Raw genomic sequence first — 25,406 nt, 5'->3', positions numbered from 1 at the left:
TCAGGTAGGACGACTCGACACACGACTGCAGGTGCTCTCTGACTCCCACCCAAGCTAAGCTCCAGGTTCTAAGAGAAACTTAGTCAAAGGAATCAAAGAGTGAAAGAGGACACTAGATGAGTTTTCCGGTCTTTGCACATGTGCGTAAATCTGCACACATACATTTGCATATACTCCTCCACACATATACAGTTATGCAACATATAATTATGCATGAAATATTACACATAAATGTATTTAAAATAAGAAAACTATCATCTTCCTTGCTTTAAATGATATTCTGAACATGAACTATAGATAAAAATCTAAAGAGAGGCAAATCAATAATCTTTAGTCATTCTCAATTTGACTGTTTTTTCATACCCCTCCACCACCAGCCTCTGCCTTGGGAACTTTACTTCATGGCAAGAGGGTAGAGACTGGAGAGGGAAACAAAAAAATAGAATATAAAATAAGAATATAAAACAAAAAATAGAATATAAAATAAGAATATAAAATATAAAATAAGTCAGAGAGAGACTAGAAACCATTCTCTACAGAGTTTGCTCAAGGAAAACCCAGGATATAAAGGCAGAGGAAAGGTGAAGTTATATTGTTGGGATCCTTAAGCCGGCATCTCTATGGCCAGCCCCAAGGGACCCTATGAACTGGTTACTGGCATCTGTGAGGCCACCTGCAGACCACCTGAAACTACCTGTGCATGCTCTGGGTCTCTTTATAAGAGAATTCGAAGCCCCTCCTCTCTCTCTTTCTCTCTGCCCTGGCCAGAAACAGTCTCTGCGACTCCTTCCCCTTTCCCTAATAAACCTCCCTTGTGGAACCAGTCGGGTGGCATGATTTCTGAACCCTCCATGTAACTCATTTCACAATCCTAACATATATATTCTGTGAAGAGCCATATACCTGTAGCCTTGTTGCCTAATAATTCAAGGCTTTACTCTAGTTCACCAGCCCATCCTTCTTTGTTAACAAAGCATTTTCAATTGTGTTTCTAATCAGGTGTTGCTGGTTTAATACTCTGGCCTAGGACATAAGAGCCTGCAATTTTTGCCAGGTGCATTGGAACTCAGAAATACATCCATAACGATTTCAGCATTCAAACATTGATCATTTTCTTGGCAATAAAACACTGGCCTTGACTTGAGTCACCTAGCAACAACACAAAACAGATAAGGAATCTGGTCACTATTTTAAAAGGGCCCAAGATTACAAATCAAAATGAGATGGGGTTAAATATAAGTAGACTAGTTACTATAAGACTAGTTAAGGTAGAAGCTTCATGGACTGGACACACAAATGGAGGGCATAGTTGTAGTTCCTTCTCCCTGGAACTCCCCAAATCTACTCACAATGAAATGCAGTAACATCTATCCTCCATTTTGTCTCTTACTAAAGGTGATTAGTCAAGTGTGGCTGACATACTTTTGTTAAGATGTTTGTTTGTATGTGTGTGTCTGTGCACATGAATGTAGGAGCACATGGACACTTGAGAGGGCACTGGATCACCTGGAGCTAGGGGTATATTATGTTATGAACCCCCTGATGTGGGTGCTGGAAAACACACCCCAGTTCTCTGCAAGAGTAGTGCAAACTCTAAACAACTGATCCATCTCTCAGCCTTTGACTCTAATTTTTAAGATCCCCCCCCACCTCCAGAATCTGTAGCACACCCAGACTGAAGTTTCTCTGACTTTGACTGATTTCAGATTTTGCTAGAGGGACTATTTGCAAAATTCTATCACTGTGCTGAACTGTTATTTACATAGAATGCTAATTGAGGGTGTCGGTTGTGTTTCTAATCATCATTCAACCAATACAACATATTGCTGGGTAAAAAATAAACCCAACAGCTCAGCAAGGCTGAGCTTCAATCATGAGACATCAAGCAAAGCCAATCAAGCATTTAAAAGCTAAAGGGGAAAAAAAAAAAAGGATCCTGATTCAATCTAATTTGTGTAGAAAGATTTCAAAGCCAGTTTTTGATTCTTTTCCCAAACAACTATAGCAGTTTCTAATTTGATTTATATGAAAACTGTCAAGCCTGACTGGCGTGCCACCCACAAGTATAGGGAATGACTGCCCTTGTGCTCTTTGATTTACCAATTCAAATTAAGGCTGCTTTGCATGCTTGTGAGGATAATTGGTTCTTTTATAGATTCATTTATGCAACACATGGTCTATAAGCAGGTCATGCCAGATCATGTTTGCTTCTCTGGGAAGAACCAAAGTCTGGAGGAAGTCATGCTAAGACATAACTCACCTGAGGTTTGCATGCAACAGAATGACCAACAGCCATGAGTGTGGCATGTACCTACCTATGATAGCACAATACAGAGCTAAAGGAAGTTTCTTTTGATTTGAGCTTTGCATCAAACTAGGAAGGAGTTGACATAGGAACAGGATTTGAATGAAGAAACAAAAATGAAACAAAAACTGGGATGGTGCTCATTTTAATTTGAGAAAAACAAAACAAAAGAAAAATAGGATGTTTGGCATCAAGACACAATGGATGTCAATGCTTTGTTTCTTTCAAATGGGGTATTTGAACTTATAGGTTCTTCATAAGCTCAGTTAAGAGACAACATATGGAAAGTAATCTATGATATTGTAGGAAAATCTCCACCAAGGAGACATGCTCCTTATGTCCCATTCCTCTGGCCTGCCACTCCCACCACCCCAGATACAGCAAACTCAAACTGCAAATGGCTTTTGGTCTAGATTCATGTGTGTGTGTGTGTGTGTGTGTGTGTGTGTGTGTGTGTATTCATGACCATGCCATAAATCACACTTTGAGATCAAATGGCAGGTTGTTTGGTAGAGTCAGTTACTTCCTTCTTCTACGTGAAATATGAGAATGTAACTCAAGTGACAAGTGCCTTTATACAAGTGCCTTTAAACCATATTGTCCTCTTTCTTTATCTCTCCTCTTCTCCTCCTTCTCTATTTCTACTGTGCATGCTTCTCTCTTTATCTCCCCCTCCCTCCCCTTCCTTGGCAGTCTAGAACTGCTTCCATTAAACCTACATTTACATATTAAAAAAAATTCTTACTGGCACTCACCTTATTTTTTGAGACAGGGTCTGTCACAAATACTTGTTCTAATCAACTGACCTAGAGTCACTAGCCAAAAAGCCCCAATTATCTCCTGACTGCCTCCCCAATTCTGTAATTACAGGCATATATCAATAGGCACAGATCTTTAGATAGATGCTGGGTTTCCATCTTTATGCCTATATGGCAAGCACTTCCCAGCCTGAGCCAACCCCACATTCCCCAGCTTCACTTTTATTTTTGCTATGTCTTTGCTGTCTCAACTTTTTGACCAAAGCTGTGACTTTGAATTCTGTTTTGACATTTCTCTTAAGAGACTGAATTTTATGTTTTTCTCTGGGACAGAAAGAAAAAAAAATCTACCAAAGCATTTAATGTTTTCAAATAATTCTGACCTCACTGTAAGACAAAACAGAATGGACAGTTTTGGGATTTGAAGATGGAGGAGGGGGAGAGATTGAAAAAATAGACCTATGGTTAAGCTTAAAAACTCTATTTTAGATTAGAATATTAACAAGAGCAACTTTATTCTGAATACTTCTTTTAGAATTTAAGTTACGTATATTTAGCTGATAATATAAAATCTGTACAGGAACAGGACATGATGCTTCAGTGCATGAACATGTCATAGATCCATGGTCTCAGTCAGTTACTTTTAAAGTTTATATTATTATTGTTTTAACGGCATCTACTTGACTTCTTGGCTCTATTATTATAAAGCAGACAAAAATAAAAACATTTTAACAGGCTTAATTTCTTAACTGAACTTGTTACATCATCAGGGAAAAATTAGAAGAGAACTGAGCATCAGCAAGAGGGAAAATGCAAACCCCTGAGCTGACCAAAGGAAGTGTGAGCTGCTGTGGTCTTGAAGAAAATGTAGGCAGAACTATCCAGGAATGACATGCTTTGGGAGGAAGAAGGTAAACCACACAGAAAAATCACCAGTTGAAATGTTGAGAAGACTTTTGTGAGAACTGCAACCTCAGAAGTCATTTGGAGAAGTGTTTGAGTTTTTTTTTTTTCTTTCTTTCTTTCTTTTTCATGTTAAATGGATTTTTTTATTTTAAGTTTTATTAATTACAATTTATTCACTTTGTATCCCCCCTGTAACTCCCTTGCTCCTCCCCTCCAAATCCCACCCTTCTTCCCCCTTCTTCACACATGGCCCCTCCCCAAGTCCACTGATAGGGGAGGTGTTTCTCTCCTTCATTCTGATCCTAGTCTATCAGGTCACATCATGAGTGGCTGCACTGTCTTCCTCTGTGGCCTGGTAAGGCTGCTCCCCCCTCAGGGTATATGATCAAAGAGCAGGCCCATCAGTTCATGTCAGAGACTGTCCCTGTTCCCATTGCTGTGGAACCCACTCAGACACTGAACTGCCATGGGCTACTTCTGTGCAGTGGTTTTAGGTTATCTCCATGAATGGTCCTTGGTTGGAGTATCAGTCTCAAAAAAGACCCCTGTGCCCAGATTTTTTCTTTTTATTTTTTTTTGTTTTGTTTTGTTTTGTTTATTTATTTATTTATTCTGTTGCTCTCCTTTTGGAGATCCTGTCCTCTCCAGGTCTTACCATTTCCCACTTCTTTTATAAGATTCTCTGCATTCTGCTTAAAGTTTAGCCATAAGTCTCAGCATCTGCTTTGATACTCTTCAGGGTAGAGCCTTTCAGAGGGCCTCTGTGGTAGGCTCCTGTCCAGTTCCCTGTTCTCTCCTTCTGATATCCATCCTCTTTGCCTTTCTGAATGTGAAGGGAACATTTTAGCCAGAGTCCTCCTTCTTAATTAATTTCTTTGGGTGTACAGGTTTTAGTAGATTAATCCTATATTATATGTCTAATATCCACTTATGAGTGAGTATATACCCTGTGTGTCTTTCTGCTTCTGGGATAGCTCACTCAGAATGGTCTTTTCGAGTTCCCACCATTTACCTGCAAATTTCATGATTACAAATAGTGTTCTTAATGCGATAAATTATGGGAGTAATTATAGTTTCTCATTGCATAACCACATATTGTAGTGACTAAGTTGACAATCTCATGTTTCCCTAATCATATGACCTTAGACCTGTATTTGAAGTTAGTTTCTTACATATTAGTAAGGCATGTTATGTTTTCTAAGACTGTGTCCAGGCAACATGTGAAATTATGAATATATACATGCCTCCCTTTGTCTTCCTACATAAGTCTGTTAGATATCTAGGGCTTGTAGTTCCATTAATTCAATTTTTATTAATATTTTTGTGATTTTTATATACATGTGTAATATATTCTGGTTATTGCCTTCCTCTTACTTCCTTCACACACCCGCCAACACTGATGCTTTCATACAAATATATTTCCTATTTTCATAACTTTTTGTCTCACAGAGTTTAACTGAGAAAATGTATGTGAGGATGTGTTTGTAATTATCCACTCTTCTGGTGGGCTCACCAGCAGGGAACAGCTGGATAACACTGTTCCTCCTCTTCTCCCTGAATCTGTGAGTTGCCAACAGTACAGTCATGGTAGCCAGATCCCATGATTTAAATAAAGATTTTTCACCAATATAAGAGCAATTAGGGGATAGGATATCTATTTATTGATGAGTTTTAATCCCAAAGTCACTTTCTTTTTGCTGAACTTTTCATAATGTAGTTTGAAACCCTAAATTTTCTTCTTTGCTCTGCTTCCTGATATTAGACTTTGATTCTTTTGAGTTCAGGGAACCACTGAAGGGAATAAGTAAAGTTCTTTCTATCATTCTTCCTCTGTGGGAAGCCCACTGGCTCTGCATACTTACTTTACAATTTCACTTTCTTTTTGTGCTCTGTGTGTGTGTGTGTTTTGTGTGCGTGTGTGTGCATGCATGCTTATATGTGTCTGTGTGTGAACATGTGTCGAAGTGGGTGCGGGCGCACATGCACAGGTGTGTCCACATGTTCATGAAGAGGCCAGTGGTCAACCTGTAACACATTTCCTCAGTAGCTGTCTGTCTACTTTTAGGATACAGGTTCTTTCACCAGTTAGGCTAGACTGCTGGCCAGCAAGCCCCAGAGATAGAGTTTACCTTTCCCCCCTCAGTGCTGGGAATGCCAGAGTGTGCCTCTATGCTTTGCTTTTAGTGTTACTATTGCTATGAATATACACTGTATGTGTATATGCCTGATATGCACGCATGTATGTAAGTGCGGGCATGCATGTGACACAGAACATATATAGGGGTCAAAGAATGAAATTTGCTGGTTAATTCTCCCTCATTATTTAAGAGAGTTAATATGAGAGTTAATTCTCTCTTATTATTTCTATTGTGCTATATACTCCAGGTTAGCTGGCCCCCAATCTTCTAGATAATTCTCTTGCCTCAGCCTCCCATCTCACTGTAAGTGTACTGAGGTCATGGATGCAGGCCACAATGTCCAGCCTTTGTTTGTCTTTGAAGATCAAAATGAGATCCTCAGGCTTGCAAGTGAAGTACTGTATAAACTGAACTATCTCCTGGCCCCAGGTGCTTTCTGTCTCCTGGAGTCAGATTCCTTACAAAGGTTGGAACTATGTTGTATTGCAAAGTACTTTGCCACTTGTGTGCTGCATATGTGCCTGTTAACCACTTGCTTTTGAGAAGATCTGAATCTGAGTCTGGAGAGCAGGCTGCAGGGGCCATACTAGTCCTGATGCTTCACTCACTGTTCACTATCCTGTATCCTAAAGGACACATTGGGATGCTAAAAGTCCAAAAAGTTATTGGACTTTTAGCATCATTAGACATGTATTTGTCATGGGAGCACAAATGTGGATGTCAGGGTAAAACACACAGGTGTCAGTTCTCCCCAGGATCCAATTCAGGAAGTCAGCCTTTGCAGCAAGCCCCACTACTTACCAATCCATCCCATCAGCCCTAAACTTCTTGATTCTGTTCCCATCGTGGGATTTTGCACATGTTCCACCCCTGCTGAAAAGACCCTTTGCTCTGCTTGGAATTGTCTAGGAGACAGTTGCTATTCAAAGTCAGAGACAGAGACTTCAAGTCACATAAGAGATGTTTCAGAGCTATGGGGAGGTGTGAGATGTGTTCCTTAGACAGCACTTAGTTCTCAGACAGGATTCTCAGCCTTCACCTTTAGCCAAGAGGATGATCCTGGCAACTGTGTGTCAGAAGATAGAGGTGTGGGGGCTTGGGGTGGGCTAGACACCCTACTTTTTGCCACTGCATTACTTAGTCTTGCAAAGGCAAAGATTCTGTTCTGTGCTCTTTCCTCTCAAAAACTGCTCAGGAAAGTTTTCTTAAGTAATTAGCTAATGACAGGGATCATTTCTAGAATGCCTCATTGATCTTTAATCCCTGGCTGAGGACTGTTATTCAGAGATCTGTCCGGCCTTGTGAGCATGTGTTGGTGAATGTTTCATTATCCCTGCACTTGGAAGTGAAAGTCATTCAGGACCTCAAGAAAAATGATGTATCATAAAAATGAATAAAAGCTGATGGTATCATACTTTCCAGAGGAGGATAAGGAAGACTGTGAGTGACAAAATCTCCTACTGCACATCACTGGCATTCTTTAGCCCTGACTATAAATTATCCTTTAATATAAAGTATGGACAATAATAGCTGCTCCTAGGCCACCTCACACAGATGTGTCAGGGACAGTGGCACCAGTCTTGCCTCAGATCCATCAGACTCCTCTTTCTCCTTTTACTCTCTCTGGTAGTGGCCTCCCAACCTGTCTTTCCTTCTTTATAAGCTAGCTCTCTGAGACACATGTCTCCAAAGGAAAAAACTATGTCTACCATTCCTGCAGGGGGAGAAGGAGTAATGTGCTCTGCTCTTTAAGAGAAAACTCATCAAAACTGACCTGATTCCAGTTTTCATTTGTCTATGCTCCTAACTTTTCATCTGTGTCTCGTTCCCTCTTCCTCTTTCATTTTTTTTTTTTCTTTTCTTTTCAACAGGCAATCATGAAAGCCAGGTTGGCCTCTTACTCATGATGTAGCCAAGGCTCTTTGAACTCTTGATCCCCTTGCATCCTCTTCTCTAGAATGGGTACAGTAATCCCTCCCTTAATCTTGACTCCTTTAAATTATTCTAAATCCTCAAATGATTAGATAGTACCATGTACACCTGGCAGGCGGAGCAGACTTCCCTCTACTCTGTGGGGTGGGCATAGAAACTAACACAAACTTTAAACTATACAGAGTTAGAAAAACAACAAACAAAAAAAGTTAAGGCATGCTTGTCTGACACCAGCCTTAAAAAGCTGAGGCAGGAGAATTCAGGCCATTTTTGGCTATATAGCAATATTTTGTTGCTAAACACCAAAACAAAATAACTACAAAAAATCTTTTACCCAATAATTTTCATTTTCATAAAACAGTTTAAATTTCAGAAAATTACTTTAAATCATGGTGGTTCTTTCAACTTTTCTTTTGGAAGTAAAACCTAAACAACTCAGACTTCTGGCAGTTGACCCTTAATGAAATAATGATGAACTAATGTAAAAATTTACATAATATTTAAATAGATTTTAAAACTTTTAATGAAACTGTTGACATTACTTTAAGTAAAAGGTTAGTCTCATAAACAAGACTTTAGATTTTGTGCTCCTCCCTTTGTTCCCCACACTGTTTGAAATGTACCCTACGAAACTGAATTCCCTAGGACTCTCATGCTGGAAGAAGGATAAGACTGAAATGTTGCCATAGTCAGAGGCAGAACCTACCTCCTAGAGTGCTGACAAATTATCAGATCCCTGTATGGCAAAGGCTGAAACTCAGATGATGGCAAAGATAGGTAGGACGGCACCTTGACTAATTATCCACACCTCTTGCCCTCTATTTAGATCTAAACCCTGTGCCAGGATCACAGAATTGGACTTGAGGTACACTGGCATTCCTTTTTGCCCTTCCTAATGTGCCAACATTGAATAAATCTTTTTTCTCGTTTTGTTTTCCTCTATTACTTGTTGTATTTGACTAATTGAACTCAGCTTATTAAGAATAAATGCCTGAACATGGCTCGTTAGGACTACCAGGGTCCCGACTCTAACCCTATGAACTCTCAGGACACTAAAGTGACAGTCTTAAGAGAGAGGCCTTTCAGGAGGTGCCTAAATCCAGACTAGCCCTTCTACCCTGTGAAGAACTGGCTAGAAGGAGACTATCATTAGCCCAGAAGTGACCATCTCAGGTCTCAACATTCTGCACTCTCAGATCCCAGCCCCCAGCCTCCAGAAACATCAGAAATAAATAGCAGTTGTTTTTAGGCCACCTGCTTTATGGAATTTCATTCCAGCTGCCCAAATGAATTAAGATAATGACCATTCCACTGTTCACTTATTTTATTATTACTTAACTTTCAGTCACATTATTCTTCATCTGACCTTGAACTATTTCATCTCAATTCCCCAAATAACGAAAGGAAATGAGACTCAGGAAGTGAACAACTGAGAAATCATTTTTCGAAAGGTCTGAGAAGCACACATCATACAGGCAGGTGATGTGAATGTCAGACTGGTCAAATGGCAGCCGTCATCAAGGGAAAGTGTCATTTATCACAGAGTGCACACACAGAGATAAAGCACACTCCTGGGGACAAGCTGAAGGGCTTTTAGGCTACACTAGACAAAAGGGAGTTTTCTAAGAGCAATTCAGAGGAGTGTCTGGGTCATAGGATGTGTGTACTACGAAGTGTGTATGCATACACACACAGGCACACACACAGACATACAAGTTTCCTGCAAGCCTGCAGGCATCCTTCAATTTGCACACTTTTTTCTTAGTGACGGTTTTTCTCAGCTAATGAGTTGCCCGAAATAAATAACTACACATCAGTAAGTTTCATGCCAACACAGGTGCAGAAAAATAATGACAAACTTCACAAATGCTCACTGTATGCTCATTTACAGGTCTAGTTTACTCAAGTCCACCAGAAAACATATTCTATGTTTCTATTCCAAAACGTCTTGTTTTAAAGGAGTCATTCAGTCAAGGTTGGAGTGATCACTACATTTCTCCAAGTGAAAGAGATAGATAAAACTGTAATAATATGGCTATTCAAAGCCACTTTGTAATTCATACAGTTCAGGTGCAAACTACAATTCAGATACAGTGAAAGGCGTGAAAACTATCTATGACTCTATTCCTACGCTGTGTAAAATGACAGGTTAGTACTGCTCACATGCCAACTTCATCTGAATAGGTTGCTGGATGTTTTTCTCAGTAGCACCGGATGCCGGGTACTCAAGGTAATCACTGTGGACTATGAATTTTACGCCTAGTCATGTTAAAGGATTTGACTTGCCCATCTATCACTGAAAGGGGAACTGTAATTCTCCCACGTTACAATAGAGGACACCAGTATGTGGTCCCTTGCCCAGGGTTGCACAACTGAGGATTCATGATACCTCTTGCACTCACAACTCGTCTCTGGAGTGCCAAGGGAGGTGTTCATGGGAACTCTGCTTTAAGAGACCAGCAGGCCTCATCTAGAATAAATGAAAAATGAAAAAACACATAGCGATTCTTTTGCAGTATTAGCCACTGCAGAGAAGTATTAGCCGTGCAGATGAGACAGCCAAGGTTATATGTTTAGCATTGGCCTCTCTTCTTCCCATGCCTTGACATCAGCTACTTGGAGACAACCATACCCAAGTGATTTGACTTGATTATTGGGCCCCACAGTTGATTCTGTAACTTTCAGTTTTGCTCTTAGCAAGCATTTTCCTATTTGGTGGAAGACCAAGTAAATTAACATGAACCCTTCATGTTCTGTGTGTATCTGCATAATGGTAATGTATGTACACATATGTATAGGTCAGAACATAGATTTGAGCATTGTCACTCCTTGGGTACTGTCTATCTTTATTGGGAAAGAGAGAGTAAGAGAGAGAGACAGAGACAGAGAGACTCTCACTCTCCCGAAATTCACCAGCTACTCGAGACTGGCGAGCCCTAGAGATTTGCCTGTCTCTATTTCCCCAGCACTGGAAATATAGGCTTATGCCACTGTTTGTTTGTTTGTTTGTTCGTTTGTTTGTTCGTTCGTTTATTTGTTTGTGTCTTATGTGGGTTTCAAAGATCAAACTCAGGTACTTGTACTTGCAAATTAAACAATTGTTTTCTTAACTATCTCTTCAAAGCTATGAACTCTTATGTACATGATAAAAGAAAATCACTGGAAGGACTACATGAAGAGAGTAAGACTTCAACCAATGACCACATAATTATGTTACTCTCCTTGTGTCAAATGAAAGTTATCTTACACTCACAAAAGAAAGGTCATAAGAAAACATCATTTCTTATAGAGAAATTAATAATGCTCAGAAAGCTATCAGGGCAATATGAGGCCTATATTATGTGTATAATAACCCACATTACAGGTACTACACCCACAGTTCAATGGCCCATTTACTTCCTGATTATTTATTACATGGAGCTGTATTAGCACAAGGTGGTGGATTTGGGGGAGAATAGCGAGCTATTTTTATGTCTACTTTGAGCTGTTAGTTTTACTGCATTCTGAAATGTAGAAGATCGTCCTGCAGTCAAGTGGAGCAATAAAGACTAAATTGAATTATCCTGATGGAACAGCTGTTAAATCTTCAGGGAGTGGGCAGGTCCCATAGGAAAGGGATGATAGATTGCAAGGAAGATGCTGTCTGAATGCAGCCTACAAGAAAGCCTTGTGCTCTGTGAGGCAGAGGGAAGTCTGGATTTCCTTGAGCCATGCGTCACAATTTGTACTTTATGGGTACCAACTAAGCCTCTCTGCCTTCTCTCTTTTTTTTCTATTTTTTTTAAATTTTTCATCAATTACACTTTATTCATTCTGCATCCCCCCATAAGCCCCTCCCTCCTTCCCTCTCAATCCCACCCTCCATCCTCCCTCTGCATGCATGCCACTCCCCAAGTCCACTGATAGCGGAGGTTCTCCTCTCCTTTCTGATCTTAGTCTATCAGTTCACATCAAAAGTGGCTGCATTGTCCTCTACTATGGCCTGGTAAGGTGAATCTCGTGATAAAGCGCAAACTCCTGAAGGCCTAATAACCGCAGGAGAACTGAAAAGTAACAGCACACAGAAAACAGAAACATTTACTTTTTTCTCTAGAATACTTTTCAACACCTCAATGATTGTGTGACTAGGAACAAAGTTAACTTTCGGGCAGGTGTGGTGTCTTTAGAGGAAACTTTAAGCTAGATTACAGGAATTAAAATTCCATGTGATTTTCTTTTTAATAGTGTACACCATTACATATCAGAAGGAATGCCAAAGAAATAGACCAGATGTTCTTATATGTGTGCATTTGTATGCATGTGAACATGTACTTGGATGGTTGCATGTGTGGGAGTGTGTGTGTGTGTGTGTGTGTGTGTGTGTAAATTCTCATTTAATGAAGGAAATTGAAGCAATTTGGAAGAAAACTCATGTGTGTGTCTTTTTTATTTTATAAAGGCAAAAGCTAAGATTGTTCTATGTTCTACCTGTGCAGTAAAATTATATTCTCGAATTGAATTTTTCTTCCCAAGTGCTTCCGTGTTAAATGGTTCTCTGTGCCACATCATGACCACTTAAGTGCTGAGGACTGAAAAGGACTAGAAAAGTCTCAGGCAATCTGGAAAATGCTATAGTTAGCATAATGATCGAGAAACATTTGTTACCGTTTTGATGCAGGATTCACTCATAAAGGGAATAATGTAAAGGTTGCTCGCACCCAGAAACCCATATTTTCTTTCCTTTCTCTATCACATTTCACTTTCAGTTTTTCTGATTATTTAATAACTGAATTTAACATAGCTCATCATGAAAGATGAAAAGCCATAACCCTCTAGCTGCCTCTTTGCCTATTCCAGAAACCAGGCCACAACCTACCCATTAGGACAAGAACTGACAGGAGACTACTATGACAGTTGGCAGGCCTTTATAGTCCAGCTTCCTCCCTGACTATACTCAGCTGCCCAGGACCAAGGCAACTTTGAACTATGACTTCAGAACCTTCCTTCCTTGACTTTAAGCATGCAGATTAGACCACTAGGCTGGACTAGATTACTTAGTTAGAAGCACAGAGACACACCACACACACATACACACACACAGAGCTATTAGGGTTTAAAGCATCTAAACTCATTTTCAGGTGACTGAAAGGCTCTTTTCTTCATGCTTCCATCTACACACAGTGGCTGTCCACCTTAGGATTGAAACAAAGACTCCCTTCGAGTACCCTCCACCCTGCCATGCTATATGTGCTATGAAGCTTTATCTCTAATGTTCTTCTCTCTGAGGCCTGATCATGGCTCTTAACAGAATGATACCCCTTCAACTAATAATGCTAATTCTGAATGGATAATTTTGTGTTAGCTTTTTCTAAGCCTCTGCTCTTTCTTTTGAATTTCTATCAAATGGTATTTCCTAGAATGGCATGTATAGAATTTCTGTTTGTGGATTTAACCCCACAGAGCATAGGTATTTCTACATAAGGCTAGGCTCTTCCTGTGTCAGATACGGCATGAATACATTGCAGAGTGAAGGACCAGCTGTGAGCTCACATTTTGATCCACAGCCATGAAGCAGAGAGATAGAACTGGAATAGCCTGAGCCTTTTAGGATCTTAAGTCCTGCCCCACTAGCATACCTACTTCTTCAAGGCCTAATCCTTTTCCAAAAGTTCTACAAACTGGAGATTGAGAATTCAACCATATGAGCCTGCAGCAGGACATTCTAGTTCAAATCACCAGAGTCACCACTGTGTTAGCAATAGCAAGATAATTGGTTGGTTACTCATGGGTAAGGGAGACGATTTTCAGGACTCTTAGGTATGATATACTATAGGCGAGTGCTATTACGCAGCATCATAGAACTAGTCAGGGACTACTATCTTTTTAACACCAACATAAATCCTCCAAATTAAGGGAGTCAGGAACATGGTACAAATATTTGAAAATGCTGATATTCCTTTTTCCAAGTGTATTTTCAAACATTCCAGACATTTGAAGAACCCTAGTAATACTAGAATCTAAAAGTAATTTTTAAATGATGCAGCAACATGGGACCTCTAAATACAAAATATCTACTATAGGTTTTGTTTATCAAGCATGAGAATCCATTAGGTTATTTAAAGTATTGTAGTTTATTCAGGCCATATAATCAGATTGCTAAGAGAATTAAGTGTTGCTTTTCACTGACAAGATTGTCTACTCAGCCACAGGCTGGTAAAGGGGACAACATAACACAGAGAAAAGTTTAAGACAATTGCCTATCAAAACTAAATAGTGCAGATTAACTGTGGAGACAAATCCACTCTGCCTGGCTGCACAAAAATGTCCCAAGGTCTCATTAGCATATTTTCAGGAAAAACATGTCTGAAATCAGAAAAATGAATCCCAAGTTTCAAAGAATTTAATCTTCTATGGACACTGTGAAGTTACTCCTGTGTTATCAATAAATACTTGATGAAGAGCTTAGACATGAAGCTCACTCAGGAGAAATGAAAGTGCATTCCACTCACTGCAGAGATGGGGTCAAGATGGCTTTGTGGAAAGTGAGGATTCACTCTACAGTCAGTTGGTAACATGGGGTATCCCAGAGCCTTCATTGAAGGTCACTGTGAGGTCCTTCTATCTTGATACCCATCCTGCCCAGATAGCTATAAACAAAAACTTAGGAGGATTATAGGCATCCACTTGGCATTTCACCTACCAGTTTTGATGAAGGCTGGGGAATCTGAATTTCTATTCCTGTATAGGGATAAGCGAATATACTGAGATGATGGAGATGTTAGAATCATCTAACAGATTCTAAAGCAGACTTTATAATGAAAACTGTCTCAAAACTCAAATGTAAGAGATGAGTAAGAAAATGGGTCTTAGTAACAAATGCAAAGCCTTAATAAGAAAATGAAAGGTATAGAGAAAAAAAAGGACCCCTAAATATAGTGGAATGGGTCTGTAGCATCCACATAAAAAGATGGGCATTGCTGTGTGCCCATGACCCCAGCACAGCTTAGAGTGGAGACTGGAGGATCACTGGACCTTGCTTGTTAGCAATCAGCTCTACTGAGAAAACTTGTCTCAAGGAAAAACAACTATACACAATAGAAAACACAACAACCTCCTGTGCTGTCAGTGCATACACAAAGGTAGAGAATCCTGCATGCACACAAGTACAACACACACACACACACAAACAAACAGAGAGAGAGAGAAAGAGAGAGAGAGAGAGAGAGAGATGTTAAAATTTAAAAACTAGTAGATGTCTGTCAATAATAATGAGAATAGAGAAGAGCACTAGGGAACACATACCTTCAACTGAAAGTAAACACATCAGATAAACACAGTGTGCAGGGATATAAAGGTAGAGTACCAAAATCAAAACTTACCAAAGTCCACAAACCACCAGCTAACATAGATAGCAGACTTACCACAGAGTAGATCTGATGCTTTCGTCTTTTGGCCAAGTCAATTATGTTCACTCCATTGTAGTAAAGGTTTTCAATACAGCCATGGAAGTTTTTCTTTAAAAAGGTCCCAGGTTTGCTTGGTACTGGAATTCCTCCAAAACTGAGCTTTATGGTGGAAGAAATAAAAATCAACATTTAGAGTTACAAGCTCTAAAGAAGTAGGGACATAGAAGTAAGTGCATTTTTCAAGATTTAATCATATGTGTGAGCCAAGTGGCTTTAGTAATTGCAGATGCCACTTGATTACTCATTTAAAAGGAAACTGATTAGTCTATGTAAAATATCTGTAATTGCTTGCCTTTTAAGGATTTACTTTATAAAAGCATTTTCATTTCACTGTTAAAACTTTTAAATGCTAAATAAAACAGTAATTTACAGAGAAAAAAGAAAAGAAAAAATCGACATCTTTATCTTTAGCACAGCAGTAGAATGGACACAACTATGACAAAGCTAAGGAGCCAAGCAAATCCTTACTCTCTCACTTTGAAACCTCATTCTAAAAATGTACATTACCCAAAGAGCTTAGAGGCATAGGGCTGTTCCCTAACTCTTATCTATAAAGATTAAAAAATTGAAATAATGTAAAATGTTCTATGGATTTGAGAAGCAAGTAAGAATGAGCCTAAGAACACTATTAGCATGACTATTATTTACATTATTTTATAAAATAGAAAATGAATGGAATTTTGATTCTGAAATACAAGAATTAGAGTTGGTGGTGAAGTTTCATTTCAGCGATGACAAAATTGTGCACACAAAGGCCAGAAGCTGCTCAGTGTGTAAAATCACTAGCCATACAGTTTCAGTGACCCAAGTTTGATTCCTAGAATACTTGTTAACAAACAAACAAACAAACAAAATCTAGAAACAGCAACAAAATATAAAGCTAGATGATATGGCTGCTAGCCTGCATCTGTGATCCAGAACTACTATGAATATCTGGTAGGCTAGAACAGGAGAATCATCCAGAAAGTCTTCAAACAGCTAGTCTGGAGTCCACACTGCAGCAGCTAAAGCAAGACAGACTGAGCCTCAAGGTGAAAAGTAAACGAATAGAGAAAGTTTTCCTCTCACCTCCACAGGCACAACACTGTATGACCATGCTTCTGTGCATGCATACACAAATGCAGGCCTGTGCGCGAGTGTGCCCTTGCGCCCGTGCAAAGATTGGGAACAGAACTACATTTTAATGGTGAATGTCTGGGATGAGTACAGGATGTTAGTGTTCTCTATTATGTATATTTTCAGTAAATTAGCACAATAATGTATGACGGATATAGTAAAGAACAAAACAGCTGTTGGGACTACTGCACTCGAGGTGCAAGGCAAGAGGGTAGGAACTGTATTCTTTGCCTCCCGTTCATCAACCAGTAACCAGGTTTTCTCCATTGCTTTGAAATGCCGCATTAGCTAGGACTCTCTTCCCCCAAGAATCTCTTTCCTCTTGTTTTCTGGCTTTTCCCTTTCCCTCCTCTCACTCCTCTCTGTCCTGCCTCCTTTTTTTCTCTCTTCCTGTTCATCTGTCTCCTCTATGTCCTCCACATCTGCCTCTCTTTTCCTCCTCTCTCTTGCCTGTGCAGTGGTAGAGGAGGGCATTCTTTCCCAACTATAGTGTCTCCTCCCCATCTCTGCCTCCATTAGTCAGACATGAGCTACTGGATCCAGACTTTTTAAAAATAAATTACAAAGAATTAAAAAAAATTACTATAATGGGGCTATATCCTGTCTACTACTTTTCCTCTTGCTTTATTTTCCAAACATAATTATGATGCTTTCATGTATTTTTAAATTTGAAGTGGCTATTTTTCTTTCAACAGATATTTGTGTGTGCTTTTTTAAGGACATAGCTTTGAATTTCAGGTGTATAATAATAGGATATACACAAACACTTTATTTTTCTAATTTTATATTCTGTACTTTTATTTTATTTTTCTGGTCAAAAGTTACTAAGACCTGGCCAACATATTTTAAAGAATTTTAACCAATAACAATATAGACCTTTGTAGAAATAAAGCATGTAAACAACAAAAATAATCTTGCATTTTCTAATTACTCAAAGTGAGTCTGACTTCCTCATTAAGGAAATATTTTCCCACTCATGCTGTATAATGGTTATTTACTTTCTTCTTTATTGACATATTTTAAGTAAGAATGTAATGCAATTTTATTATTTGGTTTTTCAAAAGTGAATATTATAGCATGTCAAAAGCATTGTTTATTCTATCAGTTATTTGAATTGTAGCAGTCTTAAGTTCACAGACTCATAGTGAACTCACTGCATTTTTTTTTTTTTTTTTGCTTTAAATTGGACATAAGCACATTTTAAGGAGAAAATCCTTTCAAGTAGTTTTTAGGTTTTCTTTTTTTTCCCTTTAATTCATTTCAGTTTATTCACTTTGTATACCAGCTATAACCCTCTCCCCTGTCTCCCTCTATGCCCTTCTCCTAGTCCACTGATAACAGAATTCCACCTCACCTTCCATCTGACCATAGCCTATCAGTCTCATTAGGACTGACTGCATCATCTTCTTCTGTGGCCTGAAAACGCTGCACCCCAAGAGAGAGGTGATCAAGGAGCCAGCCACTGAGTTCATGTCAGAGACAGCTCCTGCTCTCCTTACTAGGGAACCCAGATACTGCCTATGGGCTGCACCTGAGCAGGGGGTCTAGCTACTCTCCATACATGGTCCTTGACTGAAGCATAGGTCTGTGTAGGCCCCCCTGAGCCCGCGTATTTTGGCTCTGTTGGTTTCCTCATGGAACTCCTGTCCCCTCTGGTCTTTCTATCTTCTCCTTCTTCCATAAGATTCCCTGTACTCTGCCCAAAGTTTGGCTATGAGTTTCTGCATCTGCTTCAATACCCTGATCAGTAGAGTCTTTCAGAGGCCCTATGTGGTAGGCTCCTGTCCTGTTTTCTGTCTTCTTCTGCTTCTGATGTCTATCCTGTTTGCCCTTCTGAATGAAAATTGAGCATCTTTCTTAGGGTCCTCCTTCTGGCAAAGGAAACAACTCTGGAACAGACCACCAATAGCACAGGCTCTATGATCAACAGTTAATAAATGGGACCTCATGAAACTGAAAAACTTCCATAAATCAAAGGACACGGTCATCAGAACGAAATGATAGTCTACAGACTGGGAATGGAACTTCACCATTCAAGTTTTAATGTCCTTGTTCAAATCTAGATTTGTCTGATATAAAGTACATAATTTATGTTTGTAGACCTTGAAAAAGATTTTAAAATTATGAAAAATGCTGATAACTTATTTACAAAGGCATTTGTAATTCAGTGTAATCATCTAAGTACTTTAAATGTGAGAATTTTGCATTTTTAAAATGTATTTTTTAGTTTGTGATTTTTGTAAAAGATAAATTGGTAATGGAAAAGACATTCCTATTTTTATAATTTTGAACAGCTAATGGTAAAATCGTTCTCTTCACTTTTATGTTAGCCACCCCCTCTATTTCTGACAGACACCCATTAGCTTTCTTCTTCACATGTAGATAGTATTAGCTATACAATATTTCTTGAGTAGATTGGGGGAAAAATAAAAGAGCTCTCTTTTTTTTCCCTATAACAAGAGTTTTACCAAAAGAATCAGGTTAGAAATATTGTGGAAGTAAAACATGCAGAATACTGAACGTAACAAACTGTAATCTCATGTTTCATGGAGGGGAAACAATCTGTAATTTTGTGTGGAAGATTTGGAAAGAGATTTGGAAGGAATGTGAAGAAAGCAAGGAGGAGACCTCCTCTCTGATCTTCTTTGGGGCACTTAAGGTGTAAGAAAGCACTTGTGATAGTTATTATGTTTGTTCAACTGAACAGAATGATCAGTCACTAAAGAGCAAATACTTGGGCATTTCTGTGAGGTGGTTCATAGAATGCTTTAATTAAGGTAGTACCATTCAGTGGGGGAGATCAGGAACTGAATAAAAACGAAGAAAGCAAGTTGTACAGAGCACTTAATTTTCTCTGCTTCATCACTGTGAATGCTTTATGACAAGCTGCTTATCACTGCCATTCATGGCCTACTCCTTTGTCTAATGGGAAACAACTGAATCCAGCAAGGAAAAGAAAATTAAAATTGCACTAAGGTACCATTGACCATGAACATCCATTTCACACTTGATTTAGACTTTTAGTTTTTTTTCTATTACCAGAGAAAATTTAAATTTATTTATAAAAAAATGTGTGAAAAAAATATAAAAGAAAAGAAACTCCGAAGAGGGACTGAGTGTTCCAGTGGAAGAATGATCTCCACTTTTACACTTTCTAGTAGCAAATTTGACATTGTAATTGTTTTATGAATTGGAGACTTTGTTCATTATCACAGAGCCAGGCTGGAAAATTTTGCTTCATGTACTATAACTTTCCTTCATAGATATTAATTTCTCTAATGTTTTCCAAGACCATATATATTATCTTATAGAAAATAATAAATTTGGCATTAGTAATCACAATCTTAGGTCATTTGTATTTGATGTTTAACTGAACTATGAAAGATCTGCTAATAAAAGTTAAAATATTTCTTGGAATTATCTTTCTAACCAAGTCACTGTTGTGCATGATCTACAGTGGAAAAAAACGAAAACTAACATTTGCAAAGATATTGAAACTGATTGCTTGAAAACTGTTCTCCTGACTTGTTCAGGTAAGTGTGGCAGACATTCAAGTTCCCAATTTGGGTTTTCTCCTTTACTCATGACAGTAACATTGCTGCAACAATTATACATGCCTGAATTTTAATTTCTGCTATTTTACTGAATGAAAATCTTTCAGGTTTGGGCCCTGTTGAGTCCCCTCCATAGCTCTCCATTGTCTACTTCTGTGTCTGGCTTAACATTCTTCTGGTCAGGTAAAATCCCTATTAGAATGTATGAATAGACCTCTTGCATCCACCAACCAAAAGTTTTAAGAATGTCATCAGAAAGCATTCAAAACCTATAGCAAGTTGCTCTCACTTTCCTGTACCTGACTGTGGTTTAACATGAGCTGAGACTCCTAGTAGCAGGAGTCATGGAGACTGAAGAGAACACTCTCTAACTAGATATAACTCTTAGTGCAAGAAGGAGAAAACCAACCCACTCACAAAAACATCAACCCAAAATTTACCCTGCCTACAATACTTACAGGGATATAGAGAAGAGATTGAGGGAATGTCCAACCAATGCCTGGCCCAACCTGAGACCCATCCTCTGGGAGACAACCAACCCCTGACACTTTCAATGATCTTCTGCTATGGTCACAGACAGGAGCTTAGCATGGCTGTCCTCTGAGAGGCTCCAACCAGCAGTGAATTGAAACAGATGCAGAGACTCACAGCCAAACATTAGGCAAATAGTAAGAAGTCTTGTGGAAAGTGGTGGGAAGGACAGGAGGACCTGGAGGTGACAGAAGCTCCACAACAAGACCAACAAACCTACTAATTAGGGCCCAGAGGGCCTTGCAGTGACTGAAACACCGATCAAGAACTATGCATAGACTGGACTTAGGCCCCCTACACAAATGGAGCAAATGGTGAGCTCAGGCTTCATGTGGGTTTCCTAGTAAGGGGAGTTGGGTCTGTCTCTTGCATGTATTCTGCTGCCTGCTTTTTGCTTACCAATCCCTGGCAGGGCTGCCTCACTCAGCCACAAAGAAAGAGGACATGCTCAGTCCTGATGTAACTTGATGAGTTGGGGTGGATGGGTGGGTGGTGAGGGTTGCTGAGATAGCTCAGTATGTAAAATACTTGCCAACAAGTCTGCCAGTATGATTTGACCCTAGGATCCAAGTGGTGGATGGAAAGCATGGACTTTTACAAGAAGTCCTATGACCTCCATAGGTAAGTGATACAAGCATACACCTACAGACATACATAGGCAATAAATAATAAACAATGTAATAAAATATTTTAATACATTGAATTGCATCTAAATGTGTGTGTGCACATGCATGTATATATGTGAGTCAAAGCTCAACCTCGGGTGTTTTGTTCTTGAGCCTTTGCCCACTGTAGTTTTTGAGACAATTCCTCTCCTCAAGACTTGATATTCACTAACGTGTCCAGGCAGGCTGGCATGGGAGCACTGGAAATCCATCTGTATTTGTTTTCCCAGCACTAAGTTTATAAATGCTTGTCAGCACAATAGGCTTTCTTTGAACATCAGTATGTTGGTTATCAACTTCACACAAACTGAGCCATGTAGAAGGAGGAAACCTAAACTGAAAAGACACCTCCATCAGACTGGCTTACATGAAGTCCTTAGAGGGATTTTCTTGATTGACTGAGAAGGGCACAGACCATTGTGGCCAGTGCCACCTGTGGTTAAGTGGTTCCGGGCTACAGAAGACGGCAAGCTGATCAAGCCATGGGAAAGAAGCCAGTAAGCAGTACTCTTCTATAGTTTTTGCTTGAGTTCCTCAGTTTACTTCATTCAGTGATGGGCAGTAACATGGAAAAAATGAACGAGATGAAATAAGCCCTCTCCTCCTCAGTGAGCTTTGTTCATGGTATTTATCACAGCAATAGAATGAAAATAAAACAATGTTCAAAATATGGGACTCAGATCTTACATGGACAATGTTTTCCCAACTGAGCCATCTCTCCTCTGGGTCACCTGAAACTTCAGTAGATACAGCCCAACCTAGACATCCAGAAGTCAGATAAGGTGGATGAGTTTATGTAATGAGAAATGAAGCCAGATATCCCAATTTTGTTATGAAATCTATTATTATTAAGCATTGATCTGAATTCAAATGCCTGCAACTTCCACTTTGTGATCGTGGACTCTAACCTCTAAACTGTGAGCATCAAATAAAATCTCTATTGTAAGTTGCCCTAGTCATGGTGTCTTTTGACTGAAATGAAATTAACTAATGCAGACAGGGCTCCCCTTCATCCTGGAGCTTGACAATTTAGTAAGATTGGTTGGCAAAGGCCACAGAGGACATTGCAGCCAGTCCTGATGAGACCTGATAAACTCCGGTCAGATGGAAGGGTGGAGGACCTCCCCTATCAGTGGATTTGGAGAGGGGCTTGAGAGGAGATGAGGGAGGGATGGTGAGATTGGGAGGGAATGAGGAAGGGGGCTATAGCTATGCTACAAAGTGAATAAACTGTAATTACTATTAAAAAATAAAAAAAAAGATTGATTGGCAAGTGAGTCCCAGGGATCTACCTATCACTGCTACCACAACACTGAGATTATAAATAGGTACCACAGCATCAACACTTTTGAAGTCAAATCCTCATGCCTGAATGACAAGCACCTTCCTGACTGAGCCACTTTCTCAGCTCAATCCTGTTTTTAAGAAAACTCAACGCTGCATAGCCACAGTATGCTAGCAGCCCATCAGCCTAACCTGGCTGTTTGCCACATTGCCCTAGACACAGATAATGAACAGACGCATGCTCTTTAAATGCAGGCTGCAGCCCTTGAAAAGAAAAAAATGAAAGGCCAAACAGAATGACAGATGTTGCCAGTGGGTTTTTAATACTACAAATTAACTACTTCAGCTTTCTCACAAGTCATAGCACTGTTTTCCATGAGTGATTGGATCTGGACCAGATCATGGGAAATGCCTGTGGCTCCTCCTGCTAAGTGAGTAAATGACTAACTTTTACTGACACACAGACCCCAGGGGACGTTCCAGTCAAATTGGTCTAACACAAATTTTACCGTTGTTCTATGTATTACTCCTCTAGGTTCTTTGGCCAGTTGGTCAAATTGTATATATTTTATTCCTCCAGGAAAGATCCGCATGAAAATCTTTACTTTAGTGTTCTCCATATGCCAAGAGGACAGGGCCTCCTGCTGGGGAACAAAGCTCAAAGGTCAGGTGAGAAGACTGTGTGTCACTACTGGTTTCTGCCATGACCTACCCAATAGATGCAAGTCCCTTGATTTAAAAATGTGATGCCACCATCAAAACCAACACTGTTCTCTCTTTCCATCTCTTATTCTGTTGATATGCGTGAGCTGTTTATAGAAAGGACAGAGCTGGGAACGGTGTAGTGTGAGTTTGAAGGCAATTTAATCTTGTTAGAATAGTTGAATACATTTTGTTGAATGAACCCTTTGCTTTATTTTTATCTCTTTAAATATTTAGTTTGCTGCAGGTGGCTCTCCATTTGTATTCTTGCCCCAGGCCCTGTAAATGTCTGAGAGAGCCCGGCTAATTCTCTATTATTTTATTGATGGCTATATTAATTCAGCCAGTCTCAAAATGTCTGATTAGCCACCTCCAGTAGAAGTGGAAGGCTAATTAAGGTGTACAATCAACATTCTAGCAGAAACTTGGATAAAACAAGAAAATATGTTATCAGTTGCTTCGGTGAATGCTGATAAGAGCAAAAAATCCAAGCTTGGAGGCTCAATTCTGCAACTTAAGCTCCTTTTCAGGAAGAGCAAAAGGATCACAAGCAGCCCTCCCACAAAGAGCCTATCAAACCAGCCTGAGTACCTTAGAAAATAAAAATAAAATTAAGAGATATAAATAAAACATTTGGGGCAGAGTGGTTGAACACTCACTTAACATGCATGAGGCCCTCATTTCAAATCCCAACACTGAAAGAAAAAAAAGGGGGGGGGGGTGGCAGGAAGGATGGGTTTTTGTGGTTTAGTACCAAAACTAAAAGACTCATTTAATGTTATTTGCTTATTTTTAATACATATTAAGAGGTGTCTTTTGTATGTGCATATATCTGTATGCATGAGTGTTCACATTCATATGGCAGCCAGAACTCCACACTGGAAGTTTTTCTCTTACTCTCTTCCTAGATTATCTATCTATTTTTAATAGATTTATTTTTTTTTAATCTAGTTAGTTAGTTAGTGTGGGGAGATATATGCCTGCCAAGGAGCACACGCAGAAATTGAAAAAAAAAAACAAAAACAAAAAAAAAAAAAAACCTTAGATTATATGCATATATACCAGCACCATGAATTCATGAATTAATTTTTTTCTCTTTAAAAATCTCCTCCTGGTTCTACCTTCCCTTCCTGTTTTCCCTATCTCCACTACTCCTCCAAAAAGGAAACCCCCCACAGCCATCCCAGCATATTAAGCTGCATTAAGACGGAGTGTATCCCCTTGTCCTGTGGTTTGGCAAAATAACTCCACCAGGGGAAAGTGATCAAAAAGCAGGCAGAGAGTTAAATTTTTATTACATTTCATAGTTATAAATTTTGAAGAAATATAAAATAAGCAAGAGCAAAAATCACAGTTTTAAATTGGAAATGAAAAGGAAATGGAATGATTTAAGATAATATAAAGTCTTTCCCAGAAAGTGTTCAGACCCAACTCCACCATCCATGCTTCTCTCTCCAAGTTTATTTCTCTGTCCGCAAGATAGTAGCTATGTCTCCTGGTGAATCTCTGGACGTTATGTGTCTGTGACTCTATGGTTACAAGGGAAAGAGGACTGAAGATGTTTCTACCTGTGTCTTGGAGCTTCCTATATGGTACATCATGATTATAGCACTTGCAGGGCTGATCTAAAGGTTAAACAGGTGATTTGAATATTAAACAACCTCATAGGTGCACATGTTTCTCCTATTAAGAAAAGTTCTGAATCTACTTCATTTGCTTCTACATTGCTGATGCAACATGACAGCTAGCCTCATGTGTCTTTTGCAGTACCTGTCCACAATGATGGATGACATCACTCTGGAACTATAAGCCAAAACATCCCTTTTCTCTCTTAAGTTGCTTTGTTTAGAGTATATCTGCAAAGCATTAGAACAGAAACCAAAACAAGATTGCAAATATTTTGTATCTTGAGGATTTCTTTCTTCTTCAATTCTTCTTTCTTTCTTTCTTTCTTTCTTTCTTTCTTTCTTTCTTTCTTTCTTTCTTCCTTCCTTCCTTCCTTCCTTCCTTCCTTCCTTCCTTCCTTCCTTGACATTTCTTTTGCCTCTTCTCATTTTCCTTTCTCTTGCT

The 25,406-nt window shown here is 39.2% G+C and overlaps 1 protein-coding gene across 3 annotated transcripts in view; it reads right to left on the bottom strand.

Moving 5' to 3' along the window:
- The window catches only part of LOC110563726 (contactin-associated protein like 5-1-like), a 785,262-nt gene that overhangs the window by 378,055 nt on the left and 381,801 nt on the right, over positions 1–25,406 (bottom strand). For all 3 annotated transcript variants that reach the window (XM_060371606.1, XM_060371607.1, XM_060371608.1), the window contains exon 7: positions 15,440–15,583. In XM_060371606.1, coding sequence (XP_060227589.1) covers positions 15,440–15,583 — 144 coding nt within the window. The remainder of the gene's footprint in view (positions 1–15,439; positions 15,584–25,406) is intronic.

Source organism: Meriones unguiculatus, chromosome 18 (genome assembly GCF_030254825.1).
Source record: "Meriones unguiculatus strain TT.TT164.6M chromosome 18, Bangor_MerUng_6.1, whole genome shotgun sequence".
NCBI classification, from domain to species: Eukaryota; Metazoa; Chordata; class Mammalia; order Rodentia; family Muridae; genus Meriones; species Meriones unguiculatus.
Note: the sequence above shows the minus strand (reverse complement) of the source record. Positions and strands in the feature narration are given on the sequence as shown.